The sequence below is a fragment of the Hipposideros armiger genome, unplaced genomic scaffold (genome assembly GCF_001890085.2).
Source record: "Hipposideros armiger isolate ML-2016 unplaced genomic scaffold, ASM189008v1 scaffold_556, whole genome shotgun sequence".
Lineage (NCBI taxonomy): Eukaryota > Metazoa > Chordata > Mammalia > Chiroptera > Hipposideridae > Hipposideros > Hipposideros armiger.
The window spans coordinates 1000804-1023567 of NW_017731906.1; the positions used below are offsets into that span (position 1 = coordinate 1000804).

The following is a 22764-nucleotide window of genomic DNA, read 5'->3' on the forward strand; positions in this document are numbered from 1 at the left end:
CCACTGTGCTGCCATGCGTTTCATTGCAGGGGTTGAGGCCTCTCCATGAGGGCAGTGGCTACTCAGTGCCTGCCAATACTGTGATGCAGGAGTGCAGGGCACCATGTAAATTAAGAATAGCTGAAAATTTGAACGTAGATATAAAATGTATAATTTTTAAATGCTATCCATTATTGTTAAAAATTTCAAAATACTTTGCAGGCCAAACAAAACACACTGATGGGTCATTTTGGTCTGAGGGCTTGCATTTTCAAAGTTCTGCCTTTGATCACGGATATCTGAGGCATCCCTTTGGCCTGAAGACACTCTCCTCCCTCCTAAGACCCCAAAGGCCCTCTCCAGGGCAGGTCTTATCTTGGCTCCAAATGCAAACTCTTTCTGTCTCATTAAAGAGTGATCTAGACCCACTCAAACGGGTCCACATGTCCTAACCTGGAAAGCTGCATTGCTTTGCTCAGCAAGGGAATGTCTGAGCTTACCACTCAGTCTTGGGATTTATCATTTATCATTAGACTTTCCTCTACACCTTCTCTGTGATTTTCAGAGTGCAAAGGTTTGTAATTTAACTGGCGCCTCATAATAGCCATGAAGCATGTAAAAAACAATGATTTTCACCCCCATTTTATACATGGGGCAATAGTGACCCATAGCCATACAGCCTGCTGTCCAAGGCTACATGGTGAGTTAGTGGCAAAGCCAGCATTTCTGCAGAGACTGCCTTAGGGTGGTAACCAGGGCCAATCAAGATGAGTAGGTCACACTTTTGGGACCCGCTTCTTAAAATATCCCTGGAAACTAGTGCTGGGACAGGGGTATGAACTAGGATAGATAGAAATCAGTGATCATCTTACTGGGGCCCAAACCCAGGGCTCTGAGCTCTGGCCTCTTGGCACCGATTGACAAGATGACAGTCCTCTGAGTGCCTGCGGCCAGGGAAGACAGTGATGATACCTTCTGCTCCAGGGTCTGTACAGCCTTTTTGACTGCAATTCGTAACTTGGAAAACATCTCACATTGTGACCTGATTGATACACAGATTTATGTATGTGAACGTGTGTGTTTATATGTATAAAATGGGAACAAGAATTCCCAATACCAAAGTTACCACACGATGAGCAATGCACTCTGATATTTCCTACTTCATTCTCTTTCACTTTTTAAAAAAGAGGCTGATTATAACTCCCAAAATTGATATCATGACCCAATACTGGCTTTTGACCCAAAGCACTGTTTTGGTCTAATTTGAATGAGGACTTATGGTGACTGCTGCCTAGCTTCTGTGATCTCTGGCCCTTTACCTCCAGTTCATCCTCCTAAGTGACAATAATGATGGTGATAATAATAAGAATAAGCACTCAAGTAATATTAGCCATTCTTAATACTAGTCACTAATAATATTAATAATAGTTTTAAGAATAGCCAACATATTATTAGTAGTAGCTAATACTTATTGAGTACTTTTACTAATATTATGTGTGGTAACATTTTAATCCTCACTTCATCAATGAGATAGGCACTATGATTGTCTGCAAATTACAGATGAGAATTTGCAAAGTGAAGTCTGCTGCCCAACGTTACATAGCTTGTGAGTGGTGGAGCCACAGTGCTGACCCAGGCAGCTGAACTTGGCACATGGATATAAATGCTAGATGGTATTGCATTTATAGGCTGTGCCAGATGAATTTCCTAAGCCCAGATCATGTCACTGCCCTGTTTCGGGATGAATTCCAGATCAAAATGGTTTTCTCCATCAGGCCTGTCTCACTTCCACCTCACTGAGCCAGTTTGCTGGACACTAATTCTGTGGCCACTCCACCTTTGTGCATGCTGTTCCATCACAGACTATCCACCTAACTAGTGGTCTATTTTCCTGTCTGCCTCGACTCTTGACTACAGTTATTTGAGTAGTCAAACGTGGCATCCACAGAACTCATGAAATGTCTGCCGGGCGAATGGATGAATCAATTTTATTTCTTCTGACCAATCTTAAGTAATATAAAATATTGGTAGTTCAATTTAGGTAAATATGTATTAGGTGCATCTAAGAATGCACTTAAAGATTGAATTAAAGGTGTTGCTTAGATGCGTTCTTTTTAAATTTTAAAGGCAGCCTTGGTTTGAAGTATATATGTTCACGACTTCACAACTGTGTGACCTAAGACAAGTAATTGAATTGCTCTGTGCTTCCGTTTCCTCACCTGTAAAATAGTACCGGCCTCTTGGGGTTGTTCTGAGGATTAAAAGAGTTAATCCATGTCCATGGTACAGATGGTCCCTGATACATGATGGATGCTGACTATATGTTAGCCATTATTACCATCAGGAAAACAACAAGCCACCTTTTATTTTTAAAAGGCACACTTTAGAAATCTCTAGCTGGGTGTCAGTTACAATTGGAGAAGGAACATCTCCTCAGAAACATGTTAATAAGGCCGAGGCACATTTTAGGCTGTTAACGTGGTGGCTGCTGTGTGTGTGTCTGTTGTCTTATCAGTGTGTGCCTGTTGACCGAAGAACCTGGCTTCAAGGCAAAGGCTCAGTAACCACAAATTATTAGGAACACAGTCCCCAAACTCGGCTTCCCTTTCACAAACATCTGCCCTGCTCCCATTTCTCTATTTTTTTCCATCTTAGGCTTAATATAGTAAATTCAGTAAATATTTACTTTGTTTGAACAGATGGGAGGTCATGGTTCACACTCAACTTGGCCTTTAATAGAGAGAGCAAGAAGGGGTTGGGATTAAAGGAGTGACAGCAGAGAAAAGCTCCGCTTGGAGCCAGGGTCTGCAGTACAGTGATGCTGAGGCCCTGGCTGGGGAAGGGTGTCTAGCTCAGACCCTGGGGCTCCCATCCATGGGTGGGGCACTGAAGCACCACACACATTTATGCTTAAACACGGCTGTCCCCTCTTAGCCTGCTAACCCGTGGTTCCTAAATCCATTAACCCTACCCTTCCTAAATCTCCCTCCACTTTCTGTGCCTGCAGAACCTGCCACCCCAACTTGCCTCTGCCAGACACACACACTCTATTTCTGTCCCACAGAGCTGCCTGCCATTGCTGAGATACCCTCAGTCTTTAGTATCGCTGAGCCTCTACATGTGTTGTTTGCTGAGTTCACCTAAGGGAGGCACCCAAAGGAGAAGGGGGGGCAGGAGGGTGTAGGAGAGAAGTCAGGGCGCTCCTTGCCAGCTCTCTCCCTGCGTTGCAGTCCTTTGTCCACTTCATCTCCCACCAGGCGGCCCCTCTTCTCAGCCTCCAGTGCTTACTGGGCTCTGTGAACATCCTTCCTTGCCCTCACCTGTCCAGGACCAGGGGTGTCCTAGTTTCCTGCTGCTGATAGATCCTGGGCATCTCACCATCCTGGTTGGCTCCTTTCACCTGCCCACGCCCATGGCTCTTCATTAAAGTCAGTGCATTGAAACCGTTTGGGGTGAGTTCTGTTTCCTGTGGGGATCCTGACCTATGACACAGCTTTATCCCTTACTCTCTAGTTCACTTTCAGTAATCACATCATCATCATCAAACTTTTATAATAATAAGACTGCCAGGTATTACTTAGTCAAGTTTATCATCAGCCATGCATTGGGTGAAGTGCTTTGATTAGATGACCTCATTTAGTCCTCATCATTTCTAGTCTGTGTATTGGTCCCATTTTACTGATGAAGAACCTAGAGCGTAGAGAAGTGGAATAGCTGGCTTAAAAAGCACACAGGAAGTGAATCAAGAGCTGGATCTACCCATCTTCAACTCTCCCCTCTCACAACTCTCTGCCATGTGATAGAACAACTTCCAGGTTAGGAGTTGGCCCAGCCCCAGCAACCTCCTGGCTGTCCGGCCCTGGGCAAGTCTCTTACTTCAGGAGGCTGGGTTTATTAGATGCTTTGTAAGCTGTAATGTACCTTGCCTATAGGCATTGGAAAATTATTACTATCAATGTCGTCATCATCATCATCACTTTTGTTTTGTTATTTCTAACCAACAAATCATGTAACTGCCTTAAACATAGACTAAATCAAGCCTCTGAATATATCCTGGGAAGCCAAGAAGCAAACACACACCTGAAGCAGAGGTCATGTCAGGTCTTGGGATAGTATGAAGGGTCCGACTGTCGCTCCAGCTCAGGTTTACAACCAAGAGAAAAGGCGTCTGGCACAGACCACGTATGTGAGATGTATGAGACCTGGCCTGCTCTGCAGGTGTGTCTTGCTGAAACTCTTCTCCAGGTAAAACCTGAGCACCACGAAGGTGCCTTCAGAGAAAAGTTCATTTCCACAACCTGTTATAGACCAGTCTTGGGCTGGGCATGGGGCCCCAGAGATGAGCAGGACATGAGTCCCTCAGGGACAGCTCACCATCTCTCCGGGTGTCAGCCATCGGGAGCAATGATGAGTGCTTTGATAAAGCATGAGCTGCAGTTTTATAATTTCTCCTTATGCTGATGTGGGGGTTATTTTTGGTCTTTCTATGAGGAAGGACAGTGGGCCCTGGATAAAAGAAAGGAAAAAACATGTATGCATCACGCACTGTGTTCAGTGCTTTTCACCCCACAAGAACCCTAGTATTTCTTACTTTATAGAGCAGGCCAAATGACCCACTTGATTAAGTGTACACAGCTAGTAAGTGACAGCGCTGAGACCTAAACGTGGTGGCTCTAAAATCCACATTTTGGGTTTTTAAAAATATTTTTACACAGAGCTGGGCTCAGATGGATCTGGAAGGTTTGCACAGGTATGTGAATGAGGGGAGGCCTCGGAGATGCATGTGACGATGGTGACCAGGGTATCATTTCAGATAGGAAAAGAGGCAATAACATTAAAGCAACTACTGTTAATCGAATACCTACTCATTTGCTATGTACTTTCTATAGATTATTTCTAATCCCTACAACAACTATGCAGTGAGATATGTTCCTCTTATTTTAGATCTCTTTTTCACTCTTATTTTACAAGTGAGATAACAAGCTCAAAGTGATTAAGTGATTTGCTCTAGATCACATGTCAGGGTCTGGATTTGAATAAGAGGAAAATGTTAAAACCTGAAGAAAGTTATCGCACAGCTAGCATCATGTTAATTCATTTGGTAAATAATTGCTAAGGACCTTTACCGTCTTAAGTGATATGGAAGCTACACGGGGGTAGCACACCGAGGCTCCCCGTTCCCTTTCTCCGTTCCCTTCTCCAGCCTCCTCTCCTCCCCATAGCACTGTGTCCTGATGTTCCAAGCCCCCCGTGAGGCCTCAGTGGACAAGACAAATGAGCTTCTATTCCTTGGAGCGTCAGAAAGATAGTGGGTGAGTGAAATAGGGAGAGAGGCAGGAGAAGGTCACCACAGGCGCCGGACCCAGGCCCAGCGGGCCAACGGTGGAGACACAATCAGAGACCACTGCCCAGAGACATGACCAACGAATGTCACGTCAAAGCACGCCAGGCCGGGCAGTTTTGAGGGAAGGAGAGAAAAGAAGTCTACATCTGTGTCTTTCTAATATCTCTGACCTGCAGTAAAAACACATTTATGGCACCATCCAGTACACACCTACATCTACAAATTTCTCACTACAACAAACATTTCAAAAACTGTCTACCCTTTCCTCAAGAGTGAAATCTGATCTTTTCTATTTTATTCTAGTCTACTAAAATAGAATTGTGGCTAGATTGCCACCCTACAGGTTGAAACAGTTGTCTAAGTTATAGCATGGATGAAAGTCAGAGGCGTGAGAGAACCCAGGAACAGACAGAAGCTCGGTTTTTCCTGGGGTCCAGAAATAAAGCTTGAGAGAGGAGGCGTGAGCAGCCTGGTAGGGGGAAAAAACAAGGCATTTCCATGAACGATTATAATGAGGGTAGACGGTAACCTGCAAACATGCATGTGGCAGAAAGCCTGGATTTGGAGGTCCCGGTGGAGTGTGTCCCGCAGCCAGTTTTCAGGGGCCCTGATGCCGGGATCCAGGAGCTGGCCTGGAAGAATGGCAGGGATGTGTGGGACGCAATGGGAGAAGGGGAGATGGGGAAGCCCAGCTTTTGATGTGCAGGGAGAAACGCACAAAGCAAACTTGGGCCCCTCAGGAGGGCTCCAGCAATACTAATGCAGGGCACGGGCCTAGGGCATTTGCAGGGAAACTGCATCTGCAGGGAGGTGCAGTCTGCTGAGGCACCTTTCGGGGAAACAGGCTGTTACCACCTTGGCTGGGTCTCCGTGCAAACTCAGAAACAGCCAGGGACGAACCAGGAAATTGACTGAATTCCTACTGGTCTAAAGTTTTATAAGTTTTCCTTAACATAACCACACGGTGATATTTTTAGTTCTTTGCGTGTCAAAAAGGGCCCATAAATATTTCAGAGCTAAAATGTGTTCTATAAAATATAAGCCCTGGGTCTCTGTCTCTGTCTCTGTCTCTGTCTCTGTCTCTCTCTCTCTCTCTCTCTCTCTCTCTCTGTCTCTCTCTCCAAATCATCATACATTTTTAGTTTCCTTCATCCTTCAAAGTTTGGTCTTGCAAGTCCTTCGTTTTAGACTCCAATGTGATATGAAGATGAATGCCACGGGTGGAGAGAGCACCCCTTCTGTGCCAGGTACTGTGCTGGGCTGTGTGCAAACCATACAGGTAAGCATCCTTATACCCACTTTACAGACTTAGAAACTGAGGATCAGAGTAGCAAAGTGATGCTCAAATTCACACAATGTGCCAAGACTGTACTCTGGGAGCTCTGGCTCTTAAGTCTGTATTCCCTGGTGTAGCACCCAGAGCACATTTCTCTGGCCCCATCACTTTAGGGAATTCCTTGCCTTTTAAAACAGTGAGACAGTGATTTAAAAAATGGTGGCTAATGGCAAGGTCTTTACGTGTATTACCTCATTTAATTCTCTCCACATCCCTAACCATCCTCATTTGAGAAAGGCCAGGCTTTACAGAGGTTACATCCCTTGCCCAGAGGCCACCATAAGGAAGTGGCAGAGCCTGGGTCTGTATGACCCCAAGGCTCAAGCTTTTAATCAGAATCTACACTGCTTCCCACCCAGGTCATCCCTTATTCTAATTTGCTTAAACTTTCTATATGTTTTTCTCTTTTTCTTTTTGTTTTTCTTTTTTTTTTTTTTTTTAGCAGTATGAATTCCTCTGATGCACCAAGTTAGCACCTGAGCTGGGCTTCGGGGAGGAATGCCTTTACAGCTGCTTCTCAAAGTGTGCCCTGCACAGAAAGACAGTACTATGGACCAGGGGTAGGGCTTTCTTGGGAACATGGTAGAGTGTGGCCAGGTGCCCAGCTCGGGTGTGGGGACTTCCCTAATCAGCGGCTGGCAGGCAGGTGACAGATGGTGCTGCTGCTCACAGGAGCCATCTTTCCTTTCTGTTGGAGGGCTTGTCACAAGCCAGGTATTAAAGGGCAGACAGTTGCTGTATGGGCTCTACTCCTCTGACCTCGAGCTGGGAGAGCTCCCATCAGAGCTGGCCCAAGCCCTCAGGGGTACGCAAGCATGCACAGGACTGGGGACATAATAGGCCCTCAACCAAAAGGAGGTAGTAGGAGGGCTGTGTTTTCCAGATTCCTCCATCTACATTCTTCCGCTCTCAAAGCTATTTACCAGCCACTGATTCCCCTTTACAAATGGTGGCATCTCGTAGCAAGAAATGTGGTATTTATTATCGCAGGATTCAAAGTGTCATCAAAAGTCAGCCCAGTCGGAGGTTTGAACCCCCTTGGTCCTATCCCCACCAGTTGGTCACTCTACCTCCTGGGGACTTTCCTACCTCCAGGGACAGCTCTGACGGCGTTTCCTGACGTGGACCCGGAGACTGCCTCCTTTTAGCATCCTTCCATAGGCCTCAGCTCCACTCCTTCAGATCTCAGAAAATAAGGCCACTGCCTGTGCCCTGGCAATAGCCTTTCGACACTAACGATGGGTCAGTCTGTGTGTCCTTGAGTCTTCTCATCAGACTGAACATCACTCCTGTCATTTGTAAGTCCTCACTTGCTCATTGACCTTTCCATGGTTTTATCCATCCGCACCCCCTCTTTCCCATCTAGCAAGGCTTTGTAAGATCCAGGGCGAGATTTGGGGAAAAGGAGTTAGACCAAACCCAGTCAGAGGGACAGACACATTTATAGGTGATTCCAGCACAGTGAACACAAAAAAGCAACTGACAGATGGTCTGGGGGCAGAGCGGAGACACCAGCTGGGGCGGGGTGGGCAGCAGAGGCTGCCTGAAGGAGAGACGCCTGAGCTGAGGCTGAATGGCTGAGCAGGCATTAACCAGGGGGCAGCGAGAGCAGCACGCTCACGTTTGTCTGCATGCCTCTCGCATAGGGTTGGCTAGAATCACTGCGAGCCGATTGGTTTAGTCAAACTATCCTCCATGCACCTCTCTCGCCTGCAGCCGACACAGTATTCCCACGGGGCAGCTCAACCCCATGTGGCTTTCTTGGAAGCACACCCACCAGGGCCTCTGGTGGAGCTGGCTGTCTGCTGGGACTGAGTTTCTTCATGAACAACTTGAGACATGGTCTCTTCTGTAGTTCAGCCCCCACTGAAGGGGACTTGTTTCCTTCTCCCTAGAAACCCATTCAAGGGTCAAGCCTGAAACTCAGGCTGTGAGAGTGTCAATTCTCTGCAAAATGTGAGCCAGGGCCCCACATAGATTTCTGATTTTCTATGGGCTTATTCAGGGACCACATTAGGAGATAATCAGAAGAAGGGGAGAGATAGTCGGGCCGATTAATTGCACAGCCCCTGCTGTGTCCAGGCTTAACCTGTAATTACCTGTGGCTCCTATATTAGGCCTCCCCTGTATGAGGGGTACAGGGTGAGAAGGGAGAGCCAGAGGGAAAACCAGTGCCACAGGAGCAGACATTCATTGCAGGCTTCTGGAAATGGTGAGACTTTGTTTTAACACTAACTCCCTCAATCTCACACAAGGCCCCCAGACTGTGAAGACAGCAACTGCGTGTGCCCTTGCAGAGCTGCTCAAAGCTCTGTGTTTACCGAGAGGGGGAACATGAGGCCTAGGAGGCTGTGACTTGCTGACGGCCACATCCAGCAAGTACAGAACCAAATGCTATCAGTTTCATGGTGTTTCCTTTCATGGCCTGTTTTCTCTTCTGCAGCACGGGGTGGCATGAAGAGGTCATATGTACTCCATGCCTGAGGACTGCCTTTATGTTTCCAAAAACGTGCAAGCGTGCACACACACACACACACACACACACACACACACACACACACACACAGGAATCCAAAGTCCTCTCAAGGGCCAGAAGTTCTATAAGGTGCAATGACTGCAAAGCTCCTTGGGGAGGTGCCAAGAGGGGTCCTTACAACAGACAAAGCTTGTTAGTGAAGGCGTCCCAGAAAGGGATGTCCAAGAGGAAAGCAAGGGAGGGAGCCATGACTTTGGCAGACTTTCACTTACTTCTCTGTGTACTCCAGCCTCAAAGAGGTGGAGGAAAAGGCTCATAATGATGGGAAAACCCTAACTGCCTGAAGCTGCCGCCATTTCCAATAATTAAAAGCAGACTTAATAGATATTAGGGCCCGCTTTCCAGTAGCTGGGTGGTCAGGCGATTTTTATTTTAATAATTAGCTGCTGTAAGTCACACAGAACTGGAGACAGATAAAGGCAGGGCCAGTCTCTCATGGAGCTAATTGTGCCCAGGGTTCTACACGCCTCATCAAGCCTTGCACTGCTTCCATCTCTTTCATCCGAGGCCTCAAAGGACTTCGCCATCAGTAATTAAGTCTCATAAGTGCCGTAAAGAAAGCGATTCTCCTTGGCAGTCTAAGTGAAGAAGAGGCTTCTGGGGTGGAGGTGGGGCAGGCAGCCATGCGGCTGGCCCCCAAGATGCGGAACGGAGAGCGAGGAGCTGGCCCCAGCCCCCACGTCATTGGCCTCTGTGCATCATACCTCTAGAAGGATAACGGCAGGCCTTGTGGCTTCGGTGGCCACCTTCTGCTGAGTCTAGTTCAACCTGCCCCAAACTGGAAACAGTCTGGATTGACACCCAACGTCTTTCTAAATTTCTCAACCTAGACGGACTCTTTGTGAGACACACCAATTCTGATAGGTAATTCAAACACCATTCTCTTAGATTCTTAGAGTTAGAATATGAAGAATATAGTCACCGAAGCCCGAAATAACAATTGGATTCCTTCCAGGAGCTCTGCACAGATGCCAGCCAGCCTCTGCTTGGTCTCCGATGATAACACTTTTACTCCTAATGCATTTCATCCTCTAAGTTTAGCCTTAGAAAGTTCATTTTGTTTCCTTCCAGAGCCTTCCTACTGGCCCTAACTCTGCCTCAGACCCTCACAGACACACATAATTCCTCCTCTGCAGAACAAGACCTCTCTTCCCCGGGCAATAAGAAACAGTGGAACTGTGTTAACAAAAACCAAAACCAAAACAGAACCCCATCAGCTTTACATCAAAAGCACAGACCAAAAAGGCAAAATCAATTTTGGGGACCTCCCCAAAATCTAAACTTGTGTTTCGTAAAGAAAATGTGGAGAGGATAAAAAGACAAGGTACAGAGTGAGAGACAATATGTGCCAACCTATATCTAACTTATATCTAGTCTAGCATCTAGAATATATAAAGAAGTCTTAAAACTGAACAGTAAAGAAAGCCCTGCAAATCCAATTAGAAAATGGCCAAAAGATATAAACAGATATTTCACTGTAGAGGATATACAGATGGCAAGTAAGCACATGAAAAGCAACGTGGATCATCAGGGAAATGCAATTGAAAGCCACAATGAGGGGAACACAAATGAAAACCACGGTATCACCACACACCTATCACAACGGCTAAAATAATAATAAAAAAGAATAGCGGTGACTCTAAATGCTTGCAAGGATGCAGAGGACCTGGCTCACTCATACATTTCTAGGAGGAATATAAAATAGTATACAGCCCCTCTGGAAACCAGTGTCACAGTTTCTTATAAAATTAAACATGCAATTACTGTACAACCTAGCAACTGCCCTCTTGGCATTTATCCCTCAAGAATGAAGTTAGGTTCATGAAGAAACCTGTACAATGTTCATAGAAGACTTATTCATAGTAGCTAACAACTGGAAACAGGCCAGATGTCCTTCAACAGGTGAATAGTTAAATAAATGATGGACTACCGAGGAATACCACTCAGTGAGAAAATGAAATGAATACTAATGGGTCTCTAGGGAATTGTGCTGAGTGAAAAAAAGCCAGTCACATAAGATTACACAGTATATGATTCCATTTTTTATAACATTTTTGAAATGACAAAATTTTAAATGGAGAACAGGTTAGTAGTTGCTGGGGGTTAGTGATGGGGCAAAGGTGGGAGGGGGTGGTTGTAACTATAAGAGAGCCTTGTGAGGGGTACTTGTGATGAAGGAAATGGTTACTATCCTGACTAGATACACTAAGCTACAGGTGACAAAATATTGGGTTGTCGGAAAAGTCATGAAGTATTTTTTTCTATGTTTTTCGTTGCAAAAATGCGTCATGACTCTTCTGACAACCCAATAGTATGTAAGTAAACACACACACATACACACACACACACACACTCAAATAAGCACAACTAAAACTGGGGATATCTGGATAAAAATGATTGGAGTTTATCAGTGTTCACATCCTGGTTGTTATCTGCTCTTTTACTACAGTTTTGCAAAATGTTACCACTGGGAAAAAGTGGGGAAAAGGTACCCATTTTTGACAATGGCATGTAAAGTACAATAATCTCCTAAAAGTACCAATTAAAAAATAGGTTTTTTGAGTCAGGCAAAATTGGGTTTGAACCTTGACCCTACTATGTACTTCCTGTGCAGCTTTGGACAAATAAACTCAGTTCCTCAACTGTAAAATGGGGATAGTATCTTTCAGGGTTGTCTTGGGGTTGAAATGAGGCAATCGATGGGCATAACTCTATGCTCGGCACATAAATAAGGACTTGATAAACAACAGGGGTAAATGTCATGTTATTATCCAGGATAAATACTCCTGTGCCTTCCCCCAAATTCAGTTCCCACCCACCAAGCCTCCATCTAGTCATTCTTCTCTGAAAACGTCCCTTTTGGTAAATGTCACTCTTTAAAACACCAGGGTTAAAAACCAAAGAGTCTGATGACAGTCTCATCATCAGAAATTGCTCTGGTATCTTATGATTCCTGGCTGTGATGCCACACTTTACATGCTGTTTTGGCCAATTGCTTGCCACATACTTCCTGTGTAATGTCTCTATTTCCCCAATAAGGTAGCAAGCTGCAGATACTCATATTCACCTAGCAATTCTTAAGAATCTACTACAGGCAGGAACTAGTACTAATACAACCACCCGGGGAGCAGCACGTGTCTGTTCCAAAATCCTCTAGCCCAGGGGTCGGCAAACTGTGGCTCGCGAGTCACATGTGGCTCTTTGGGTATGTACATATGGCTCTGAAGTAAAATTGAAAAGGAAAATAAAACTATCATAGTTTCATTTATATAATTTTTAAAGGATATTATTCACATAATGGTGATTTAATTTGTTTTATGGTTCTTGAATAATTTTTAAATTGTTCTGAGGCACAGGATTCACTCTTCCATCTCAAAAGTTTGCCAACCCCTGCCCTAGCCAACTCTGGAAGTTAGGGGTGGTGGTAGAATACTATATTAATGATACCTCCCTGTCTCTACACTGTTGTGTAGTCTCCCACGCTGACTCCAGCGTTGGCCACATACCTTGCACTGGCCAAGGGGCAAAGGGAACATAGCAAACACGAATCAGAAGCATGAGAAACCCTGGAATATTTGAGCTTGCCTTTTCTTGCTATTTTTGGAAAACATCCATCACGTAAAGAGGACTAGGATGGCCATATTTTTGCTGCAGACACAGCCGAGCCAACCAGCCCCCAACAGATTGTAGCAACGTGAGTGAGTCCAGAGGACACTAACTGAGCCACCTAGCCCCACACAACCCAAATCAATGATCCTCCAAAACAGGAACCAATGAATGGTCATTTTAAGCCACGATGTGTTTACAGTGATAAGTTACCTAGAAACGGTAACTGATACAGGCATTGTTATAATTTCCATGTCGTAGATGAGGAAACTGAGGCTATGATCACTCAAGTGCCTTAAAGAGGAAGTGTTATGAGGGTGATACAGGTAATGCCTCATGTTTAAATGGTACTACACAGCTTATACATTTCCTCCACATTATTGTGCAATTTAATCCACTATCCTGTACCTCTCTTTTGGGGAACTTATACAAATCATATTATATTTATACTTAAGTAGTTGCTTACATGCTGTAAGTCCTGTGGAGATGGGGGTCCATTTCATCTTGTTTCAGCATTGAATCTCCAACCTCAAGCCTTGCAAATAGTAGGCACTTAATAAATAATGACTAACTGAATACATGAGCAAACATCTCCAAGTAGCTATGTCATGATCCTATATTAGATAGAGACTGATGTCCAGAGAGGTAAAGTCACACAGCTAGCAAAAGGCAGGGCTTAGATGCAGCCCAGGTTTTTTGACTCTTTAAGTGCAAAGGTCTGCCTTAAATTCTCTGTGCATCCCGAGGGGAGACAGACAAGGAAATGAATAACTGCCCCACAGTTAGGAAGGAATGTTGCTGGATGAATTCCACATGTTTAGGACTGCCAGTCCCCATGCTAAGAGGATTCCAATCAAACCAAGCTCCCGGCTGGAGCAGAAATGTGCTGCAGTGTGAACCCCCATGCTTGGGATCAGAGATGTCTGTTACCACAGATTGCACGTGGACTTGTACCCTCAAGCTCTGAATCCCCATGGGGCGACCCCAATCAAACACAAAACCACCAAGAAAACACAGGAACGCTGAACAGCTCTGCCCTCGGCCCTGGGCCAGGCAGGCCTCGTGTTCCGTAGTGAGGGACCAGCAGATGTTAGCGCCAAGCTCTGCACTCTCCCATTCCAAGGGCCCCCTTCCCTCCACTCCGTCCTTCCCCGCTGCTCGCTACACAGAGGTGACATTCTCAGAATGCCCTTAAACACTCTGGCCCCCAGAACTCCAGACTCCAGCTGTGAAAGCTTTGTTTGCCCTCCCAGCAGCCACTAGGAACAGGATGGACGCCATGTTCCCCTGCAATAGCCAGGCTGCCCCAGCACCAGGCGGGGTGCATGTGGAAGGCTTGGTGACCACAGCTGCCTCTTGGTCTTCCAGAGGGGCCCTGAGCCTGTCCTCTCCATGGGGAAGCTCTGGCCCTTGGCTCTCTGCTGGCTAATGTTACACCCGGGTCACTATAGTCTGACTTCCCAGGACAGGCTCTCACTTTGTTCTCTTGATAGTAGTTTGAAATCTGTTTTCATTAAGAAACTCTGCCTGTCACTCCATTAATTCTGCTTTTTGTGGGTTGTTAACCTCAGTTGTTAACTGTACTAGGCTTTGAGGCTGCTCTGGCCAGGAGAGAAAGTAGAGTGGGCTGCTTGCTCCTTTCCAGGGCTGAACCCCTGAGGGGTTACGATATCCAGGGCCCAGCCTAGCCTCTGCTAGCGAGCCACAACCCAGATTTGTCTACTATGGCTTTTCTAATGTAAAGCCCCTTCATGTCTCCAAAGTCAGTGTAATGCTATGAGACAGGCTGCGTGCCCACCATCACCACCTCCAGCTTATAGATGAGGACGTTCCCTGGTAAAGAGAAAGCAGGTGCATAGCAGCGAAATCTGCAGCCAAACAGCTAGGGTACAAATCCTAGCTCCGTCACTGCCTAGCATGGGCCCTAGCATGTTATTCAACCTCTCCACACCTCCTGTCTAAAGTGGAGATAGTAACTGTACCTAACAGATTGGGTGGTTGGGAGGGTTGAATGAGTTAACATGTGCAAAGTACTTAGAACAGGCTTAGCGTTTGGCTATTACTATTATTGTTGTTGTTGCTATTATTATTATTTACTTTATTCTGGCCCAGATGCAGTTCTGGGTTTCTACACCCCACTCATACCACGGCATTAAAACATGAATGTTCCCGTTTGGCATTATTTACTCATTCATTTAGTCACTGAGCAAATATTTACTAGGAGCCTGCTATGTGCCCAGATCTGTGCTAGGGTGCAAGGTGGCAAGGGTTTGGTTCTTTTTACAGAAAAACAGAAAAGACACTAGTTTTGAACAAGTTCGTTCCACTTTGAATCTCAGCCCGGTGTTTACTATGTATGAACCACGAAGCAAGGCATTCCAGGCCTCACTTTCCTCCTCTGTAAGATGGGGAGTTATTTATATCCCTGCCATCCTGTCTCTCCAGGGACCTGCATGGTCCCCTGCGGGCCTGGAATGATGAAGGCTTCTCAGACCAGGGCCCCAGCCCTTCTCCTGTTCTGGCCAGTGGGGGAGGAGGGGAGGGCAGTCCCTGTATCTATGACCTGTGCAAAGGTCCATCACTTTTCGGGCTGCTGCTTTCTGGGAAACCTGAAGCCTCTTCAAAGAGAGGGTTTTAATTGGCTTAGGCTCTGTGCCTGCTCCAAGGAAGCATCACAAGCAGGGATCAGCCCCCAGGAGGGCCAGACCCCACAGAGGCCAGAAGGCTGGATTGCCCTCCATCTGCCTGACCTTCCTGAGTTATGTGCCCTTCAGCCTGATGGGGGGTGTGGGTGGGGGTGGACGGAGCCTGCTGCCTTTTCTTCTCTTCTCATCCTATGAGTGCAAGAGAAGGGTGTTTAATCAGAGCCTTGATTGAGCTAAGAAACACATGGCAAAGGGCCTACAGAATAATTTTTTAGCACAATCTAGAAAAAGTCCAGGTTTAAAATTCACAGTCTATGGCAAGCAATCGAATTTACCTTCCCAGAGGAGAGGCCGCAGGGCCGCACTGAGAAAACATCATGCTAGGGCCTTTCCTGTACCTGGCACTTTACAGTTTACACAGCCCTGCCAATCATGCTAACCCTCTCCTGCCCTGAGATGTAGGTTTTATGTCCTCATCACTACAGGGAAGTGTGGCAGGCAGGCAGACGGGAGTGTGAGGCTCTGGCTCAGGGGAGCTGACTTAGAGACCTGGCTTTGTAATCCTAGGCAAATGACAACAATATACAAATGATGAAGACAAACGGTGGCTGTCATTTCACTGGGCACCAGGTATGTGCTTCATGATACTTTGGTTTTGCCAAATTGTTGCCATTTTATATAAAACTGAGGCTCAGGGGGGGCAGCAATTTGCCTCGTCACACAACTTTTTAAGGGAACTGGGACTCTGAGCCCATATGGAGTCTCAATTTCTCAAGCTATATCACGGAGGTGAAGAAGATGAGTTATGTTCAGAGGCTGGCGTGTCCCAGGAGCAGGGGGATGTGGCTTTGAAACCATGAAGCATGATGCAAATATTTCTTATTCTTGTTGAGGAAATGAAGGCTCCAAGAAGCGAAGCGATGTGTCCAAGGTCACCCAGCTGGCAAAGGGCAGAGCTGGGACTTGATCCCAATGTTCCGATGCCCCATGTCCCTTCCACTAGGCTGCAGCTGCTGTCTGAACACCTGCCTGTGCAGGACCAGGGCTCCAAATCTGCAGGCGCACTTGGGCTGATGATATTTAAATGCTTGACTATTTGAAAAATACAACAACAAGCAGTTGAGAATAAATGCCAAACCTCTAACTGGTTAGGAACACTGCCTGGGGGCATAGAGATTTGTCAGCGTGACTGATGTTTCCTGCTTAAATACAATGTACAGACACTTGTGCCGAAGAAAGGCGGGCTGTGAGCTGGCAACACCGCCACGTGCGACATGGGCTTGCAGGGGTTAGAAAGCAGTGCTCACATACAGTAACTCACTCATTCTGTATTGTGTCCCTCTGAAGGGAGAACTTGTTTTATTGAGAAGCCAAGGCCCAGAGCAGCTCAGCACTTACCCATGTTTGCATAGTCAATACGTGCCTAAGCTGGGATTGGAACCCAGCACTGTTTTACTAGGAAATCTCAACTCCATCCCATGCACATCTCTGCTGCCTAACTATCTTTGTTGCTTGCGAGGGATGAGATCAAGTGTCTGGGGTTCTGGGAACTCAAGCACTTCCCTTGGGTGGTGCTGGCTCACCTGTGTACCTCCACCTATTATTCTTCCCTAAGTCCCTCGTTTGACCAGGTCCCTAGGCTGGGCATGAGGATGCTGAGATGGTGTACTTTCATGGTCCTGAAGGATGGCCCTGTCTCGTGGGGAAAACTGAGCCAGAAGCAGATAACCCTCATCTAAGATTCTGCAGAAGGGCTGCTTCACCCCGCCTGGTGGTAGGGGACGAGTCAGGCTGGATTCTTGGCGCACCTGATGCCATCGAGAGTCTGGAAGGGGCAGTGGGAATCTGCCAGTCATGGCAGAGGGGAGACAGGGGATATAAGAGGGTGCCCCCATCTCTGCATCCACCAGGCTCTTAATTTTTTTTTAATCTGAATAACATACCGATCTTCCATTTAGAATTTCATTTAAGCAATCAGATCCTTAGCCCAAAACAATTCCGAAAACCACGGCCTTAAGACCTATTCTCAATTTGTTGCCTGAGGGATGTTTTATGTAATACTGGTGTAGCCTGGGATAAATAGACCCATCCAGTCTTCCTGTTTTCTTATTTAAAAAGTCTATCATAAATGGCTAATTTATTCTTATACACATATCTATTGATTATCTGTTATGAGCCAGACACCATCCTAGGTGCTAGAGATATAGAAAAAATAAATCTCTCACCCTGTCTGCATTCTTCTACCCTGCTGAAGCTTCTTCACAGGTTTCAGGGAGATTTTTCTAAGAAGCAAATCAGACTATTATCATGTCCCTGTGTTCACAACATTTCAATGGCTCCTTATTGCCGAAAGCCTTGCTACTCAAAGTGGGGCTCTGAGCCACGGACTAGTGGCATCAACCTTATCTGGGGCTTATTAGAATCTGAATTTCAGGCTGCGGCTCAGACCTACTCATTCCGAATCTGCAATTAGATCCCAGGTGATTCCTAGGACACTGGCATCTGAGAAGCACAGGACTGTAGAATATCAACATGGCCCTTCACCTCCTGATTATCTATTGTTACCCATCGTGTCTTATCTCCACCCTCTTTTCTCAGTCATGTATACTCAGTGCCAGTCTGTCCTCCCCATCTGTCTTCTCTTGCTCCCAAGCCTTTGCATACATGGGTCCCTTGACCTAGAATATCTTCCCTCCCTGGCTGCCAGCTACAATTCCTTCCCTCCTTGGAAGTCAGACAGTCACCCAGGAGCTTCCTCAGACCCCTTCTCCTTTCCTACCTGCCATCTGACTCCATTATCCCATCATCCCATTACTTCTCTAGCCAGCCCGCTGTCTGCTTATCTAGCTGCAAGAGAGCTCAGTGTTCTGGAATTTGTGTCTGTCATGCAGGTGGGTGTCTATCTCCTTCAAAAGATACTGAGCCCTGCAGGCAAGGGACAAATCTTTTCCTCCTTTACACCCATCCAGCCACCCCAGCCTCTGTGCTGCCAGTTACTGGGGATGCAAACAAGATTCAGAGTCTACCTTGAGGAGCATTCTGTCTGGTGGGATGGAATGGTTTTCAAAGTAATGAGTCCAAGTTCTGGAGAGGGTTGGAGACAACAAGGGAGATGTTTACTGAGCTGAACCATTTTCCAGGTTGATGGAACCAGGAAGCTTTGCTCTTTGGGAAAATGGTCACTAGCTCCTCCTCCTCATGTCTTTTTCCCAACAGGCCTTTTCATTGCCCTCTGAGGGAGTGCTCCTGGCTTCGGACTGAGTTCTCCTCAGAAGGCTGAGCCACATGTGAACCTAGCTCCACTCACCATTTCCTGGTCTCTGTCTTCTCACATGGCTAGCATGAGTGTTAGGAAATGATACGCATACAGCCACTCAGGCCTGGAAAGGACGATGCTTCCTTGTTTTGAAGGAAGAATAAGTAGTAGGTGGCCAACTCCAATTACTCCCACCCCGTGCACCAGGTGTCACGTTAATAAATTAAGTAAAGTCCTCAATGATAAGCATGAGGACTAATTAATTAAAGCAATGCATTCATTAATCTGTCCATGAAACATTTACTAAACACCTACTTTTGCCCGGCCATTGAGCTAGATATTTGGGGTACAAAGATAAATGACTTCTGGTGCCTGCCTTCAGCTGCAGTCATTTTCTCCACTCGCAGGAGGCAGCTGGAGAGTCCAGAAAACTAGGATCTACTGCTTAGGGGCCAACCAAGCACTTTACCTCTTAGAGCCTCATTTTCCTCACCTGTAATATGGGGATTACAATCCTTGCACTGCCCTACAACCTTGTGCTGTAAATTGTAAGGCACTTTACTCATTGTACAATGGTTGCCGAGGTAGGCATTCTTAGTGGTCAATCCCAGAGGCATATTCTGCCCCTTTTTTTCCAGGCTAACAGAAGCCCAGTTTTGTTTGGAAAATCAACATGCTCAGCCGCGGGCAATGAACCATGATTGGGGTAAGGTGATCAGACAAGCCTGTTTTCCCTCTGCCCGATGCTCCATTGCCCAGCCTTCCTTACAGCTAATGGTGACCATGTGACCCAGTTTTGGCCAATAAGATAAAAAAGGAAGTCCACTGGCAGAGGGAGCTCTGGGGAGGACAGTAGGTGATACCACTCATCTTCTTCTTATTCTAGTCTTGAATGTGGCAGTATTCTGGTGGCCATCTTGGGACCATGACGTGATAGATATGAAGACTAAAACTCACCTCGTAAGGAGGTGGAGTGGCTCTGCTTTCCTTTCCCACTTCCCCCATTCCTGAGGCACCCACTCCACTCAAGGCCTCCTCCTCTCTCTCGTGCATGGTAGTTACAAGCCTCTAACCAGATGCTGCCTAATAATAAACTCTAAGGGTCAAGCTGCTAACATGGAAACGTGGGGCCAGATGCTGATCCTGGAAACAGTTATGGTCCTATGTGGAAAGTCCTTGGAGCAAAGAAGAGGGAGGCGCAAGCAATAGCGGGGATAGTGTAGAGGTCAGGAAAACCTCGGTGAGGGGTTGGGACTGTACCTCTTGTTTCTGTTTCATCGGTGCACATTTCACTTGCACAACTGTCCCAAAGACAGGGGCCATGCCTTCTCCTCTCAGAGCCTCCAGTGCTCTCAACTCAATGAACACCAAATAATCACAATGAACTTGCGTGTGTCTACTGAATGAGGTACACTTCTTGCCTCATTTAGTTCTACCAACAGTCTTTATTTTATAGATGAAGAAACTGAAAGTGCAGAGAGGTGACGTGACTTACCTAAGGTCACACAACTTGAGTCAGGCCTATGCTGTCCAATATGGTAGCCACTAGCCACATGTAGCTAAATTTAAATTTCTAATTAAAATAAATAAAATTCCATTCCTTAGTCACACTAACCACATTCAAAAAGTGCAAAAGCCACATGTGGATAGTGGCGACTGTACTAGGCAGTGCAGACAGAATATTTTCATCATGGCAGAAAATTCTGTGGGACAGCACTGGTCCAGGAGTTTGGGATGATCAGAGAATAATTCACAGATCCCTAACTGGAGAGCATAGGTCTGCACAGTGACCTGAGCCAGAAGGTCTGGGTGTTTGGATTGAGGGAGGAGAAAGGAGGGGATAGAACATTCTCTAAGTGCCTACGATTTGCCAGTCACTGTGCAGTGTGCCTTACATCTGCTAGCTCGTGTATACCAGTGACATTTATTAATTTCATGTGACAGATGAAGAAACGGAAGCTCATGAATGTGAAAAGACCTGTCTAAAGCCACATACCCAGGACATGGTGGATTTGAGATACGATAGGGTTGAGATCTGACTTCAAACCCAGGCCCATCTACCATGCCTCTCTCCTCCAGGGTGCCAGGTTTGACTCTTTTCTGAAGGGACTCTGAAGGGAAGGGATTAATCTTGTCAGCAAGGAGGGCCAAATTCCAGTAGGGGTGGGGAAAATTGCTTGCACAGGCCCAGAGAGAAGTGGCCCTCTCTCCAGGGTAGCTCTGGCTGTGTCCCCACCCTGGGAGGCCAGGTCATAGGGCATACTCATTGTTTCCTGGGCCTCCCCTCTCAGGCTGGGCTGTGGCTGTCGGAGAGCTCTGTAAATCAAGCCCTAGTCAGCACTGGAGACTTCAGACCAGGGGAGGAGGAACTCCTGCTGCAAGAAGATCAAGATGCTCATGCTCTCCCAGGGAGCTTGCAGAGCCTTCAAAGGCCTGATTTATGAGGCTGCCAGTGGCTCCAGGCTGTCCCAGATCAGTGCCTACAAGCTGTGCATGAGCCTAGTGGTGGGTCCAAGGGTCTGAGGCCAGATCCAGCTTGGGGCCAGATCTGTTCCTTCTCCTCTGTGAGATGGCTTGGAGTCAGCTGTGCTTGGCAGGAGATGTGTCTATCTCTAAGCTCTTGGATCAGCCTGGGCATATCTGGCCCTGCCTGATAGGGGATGGGGTGAGGGGTGCAGAGGAAGGGCCAGGCCACTCTTGGAAATGGGGTCCAGTCTGCAGTCAGAAATGTCTCCCTGCAGAAGTAGCCCTATAGCCAGTCTGCAGACCTTATGAGAACCCTTTAGGGAGCTAGAACCCTCTGCTTTTTACAGGAGGAAGTGGAAGCTCAGAGAGGGCAAGTGATGTACACAGGTGTTGAGCAGGACAGGATTCGAACCCAGGTCAGACACCAGACCGCTTCTTGCACTCTGCTTCCTTGTGCAGAACCCCATACTCAGCAAGTCTTTCTTGACCAACAAAGACAAAACTTACAACTTATATCTTGTATAGGAAGTAGACATTCCTTTACACCCTTCCAAGCTGTTCCATAAGCCTGTGTGTGATGGGAGGAGACTGTATTACCTATCCTTTGAGGTTTATAAACCGAGGTGAGCTGCCAACATCCGGGCCTGTGGCCTACAATGAGAGCCATGGGCCCGGTGACCTCTTGAGGTCTCTTCAATCTGAGGCTCCTGCAGTGACTAGCCTGGTCTTCCTACTGGGGGGGGGGGCAGCTTCCCACTTCTCACTGAAGCCATGAGTTTCCCAGTTATCAGGAATCATAGTACTAACTGCCATTTAAAGACACGCTCCTAGGAGGTTCCAGGGCACCCAGTTATCACAATTGCTTCTAACCCCCCAACTCCCACCTGATGCTCCCATTGTAGCATCTAGCCTCTAACAACAGGCCAGCCTGGGTTAACCCAGTGAGAGTCCATGATGTGTGGTATGATTGCCGTCTCTGCTTCTCTGCCCGATGCTGACTCACTTCGGGGCACCCATGCACACAGTAGAGGTTACACGTGTGGATATTAGAGGGTCAGAGACTAGGTCTGGATCCCACGGCTGCTTCTTATCAGCTGTGTGGCTTCCCACAAGAAACTTCACCTTTCTGGCTCTGTTTCCAATTCTGCCAAACGGTGCTGCCTACCCACCTCAGGGACCTACTGTGACGCGTTTCATCCCAGAGAAGCACCTACCACCACACTGGCTCATAGTAAGCAGTCCACAAATATTCACTGTCACGACTGCTCTATTCCTTGGTGCGCAACATGGGGCTGACACTGAGTCCGCAGCCAATGAACAGAAGGCTACTGACTCAAAAAGGAGATGGAATGAGATGATGGCTTGCGAAAGTATTGGTTAAGTCTGTTGGAGCTGCTGTTAAACGGGGTGGATTTGCAGATGGAGTTCATCAACACCTACAGTCTGTCCAATAGCTCAGACCCCTAGGGGTTCCCCTCCACCCATGGTTGTTCTAGTCTCTCTTTCCTCCAAGGCCCACCCAAACCAGGAAAGTGCCAATTCTCCCCTTCCCCTGATGTGCCTCAGACCTCCCCTATGCTGTTTCTTCAGGACAGC

The 22764-nt window shown here is 46.8% G+C and overlaps 1 protein-coding gene across 10 annotated transcripts in view; it reads right to left on the bottom strand.

The window, feature by feature from the left end:
• TENM4 (teneurin transmembrane protein 4) overlaps nucleotides 1-22764 on the bottom strand; it is a 601437-nt gene that overhangs the window by 398830 nt on the left and 179843 nt on the right. For 6 of the 10 annotated variants that reach the window (XM_019623660.1, XM_019623657.1, XM_019623654.1 and 3 more), the window contains exon 4: nucleotides 4354-4485. The exons of 3 other annotated variants lie outside the window; for them this stretch is intronic. In XM_019623660.1, coding sequence (XP_019479205.1) covers nucleotides 4354-4375 — 22 coding nt within the window. In that variant the 5' untranslated portion in view covers nucleotides 4376-4485. Of the gene's footprint in view, nucleotides 1-4059; nucleotides 4109-4353; nucleotides 4486-22764 lie in introns of those variants that run through there. One more of the 10 variants, XM_019623650.1, reaches the window with a different exon arrangement.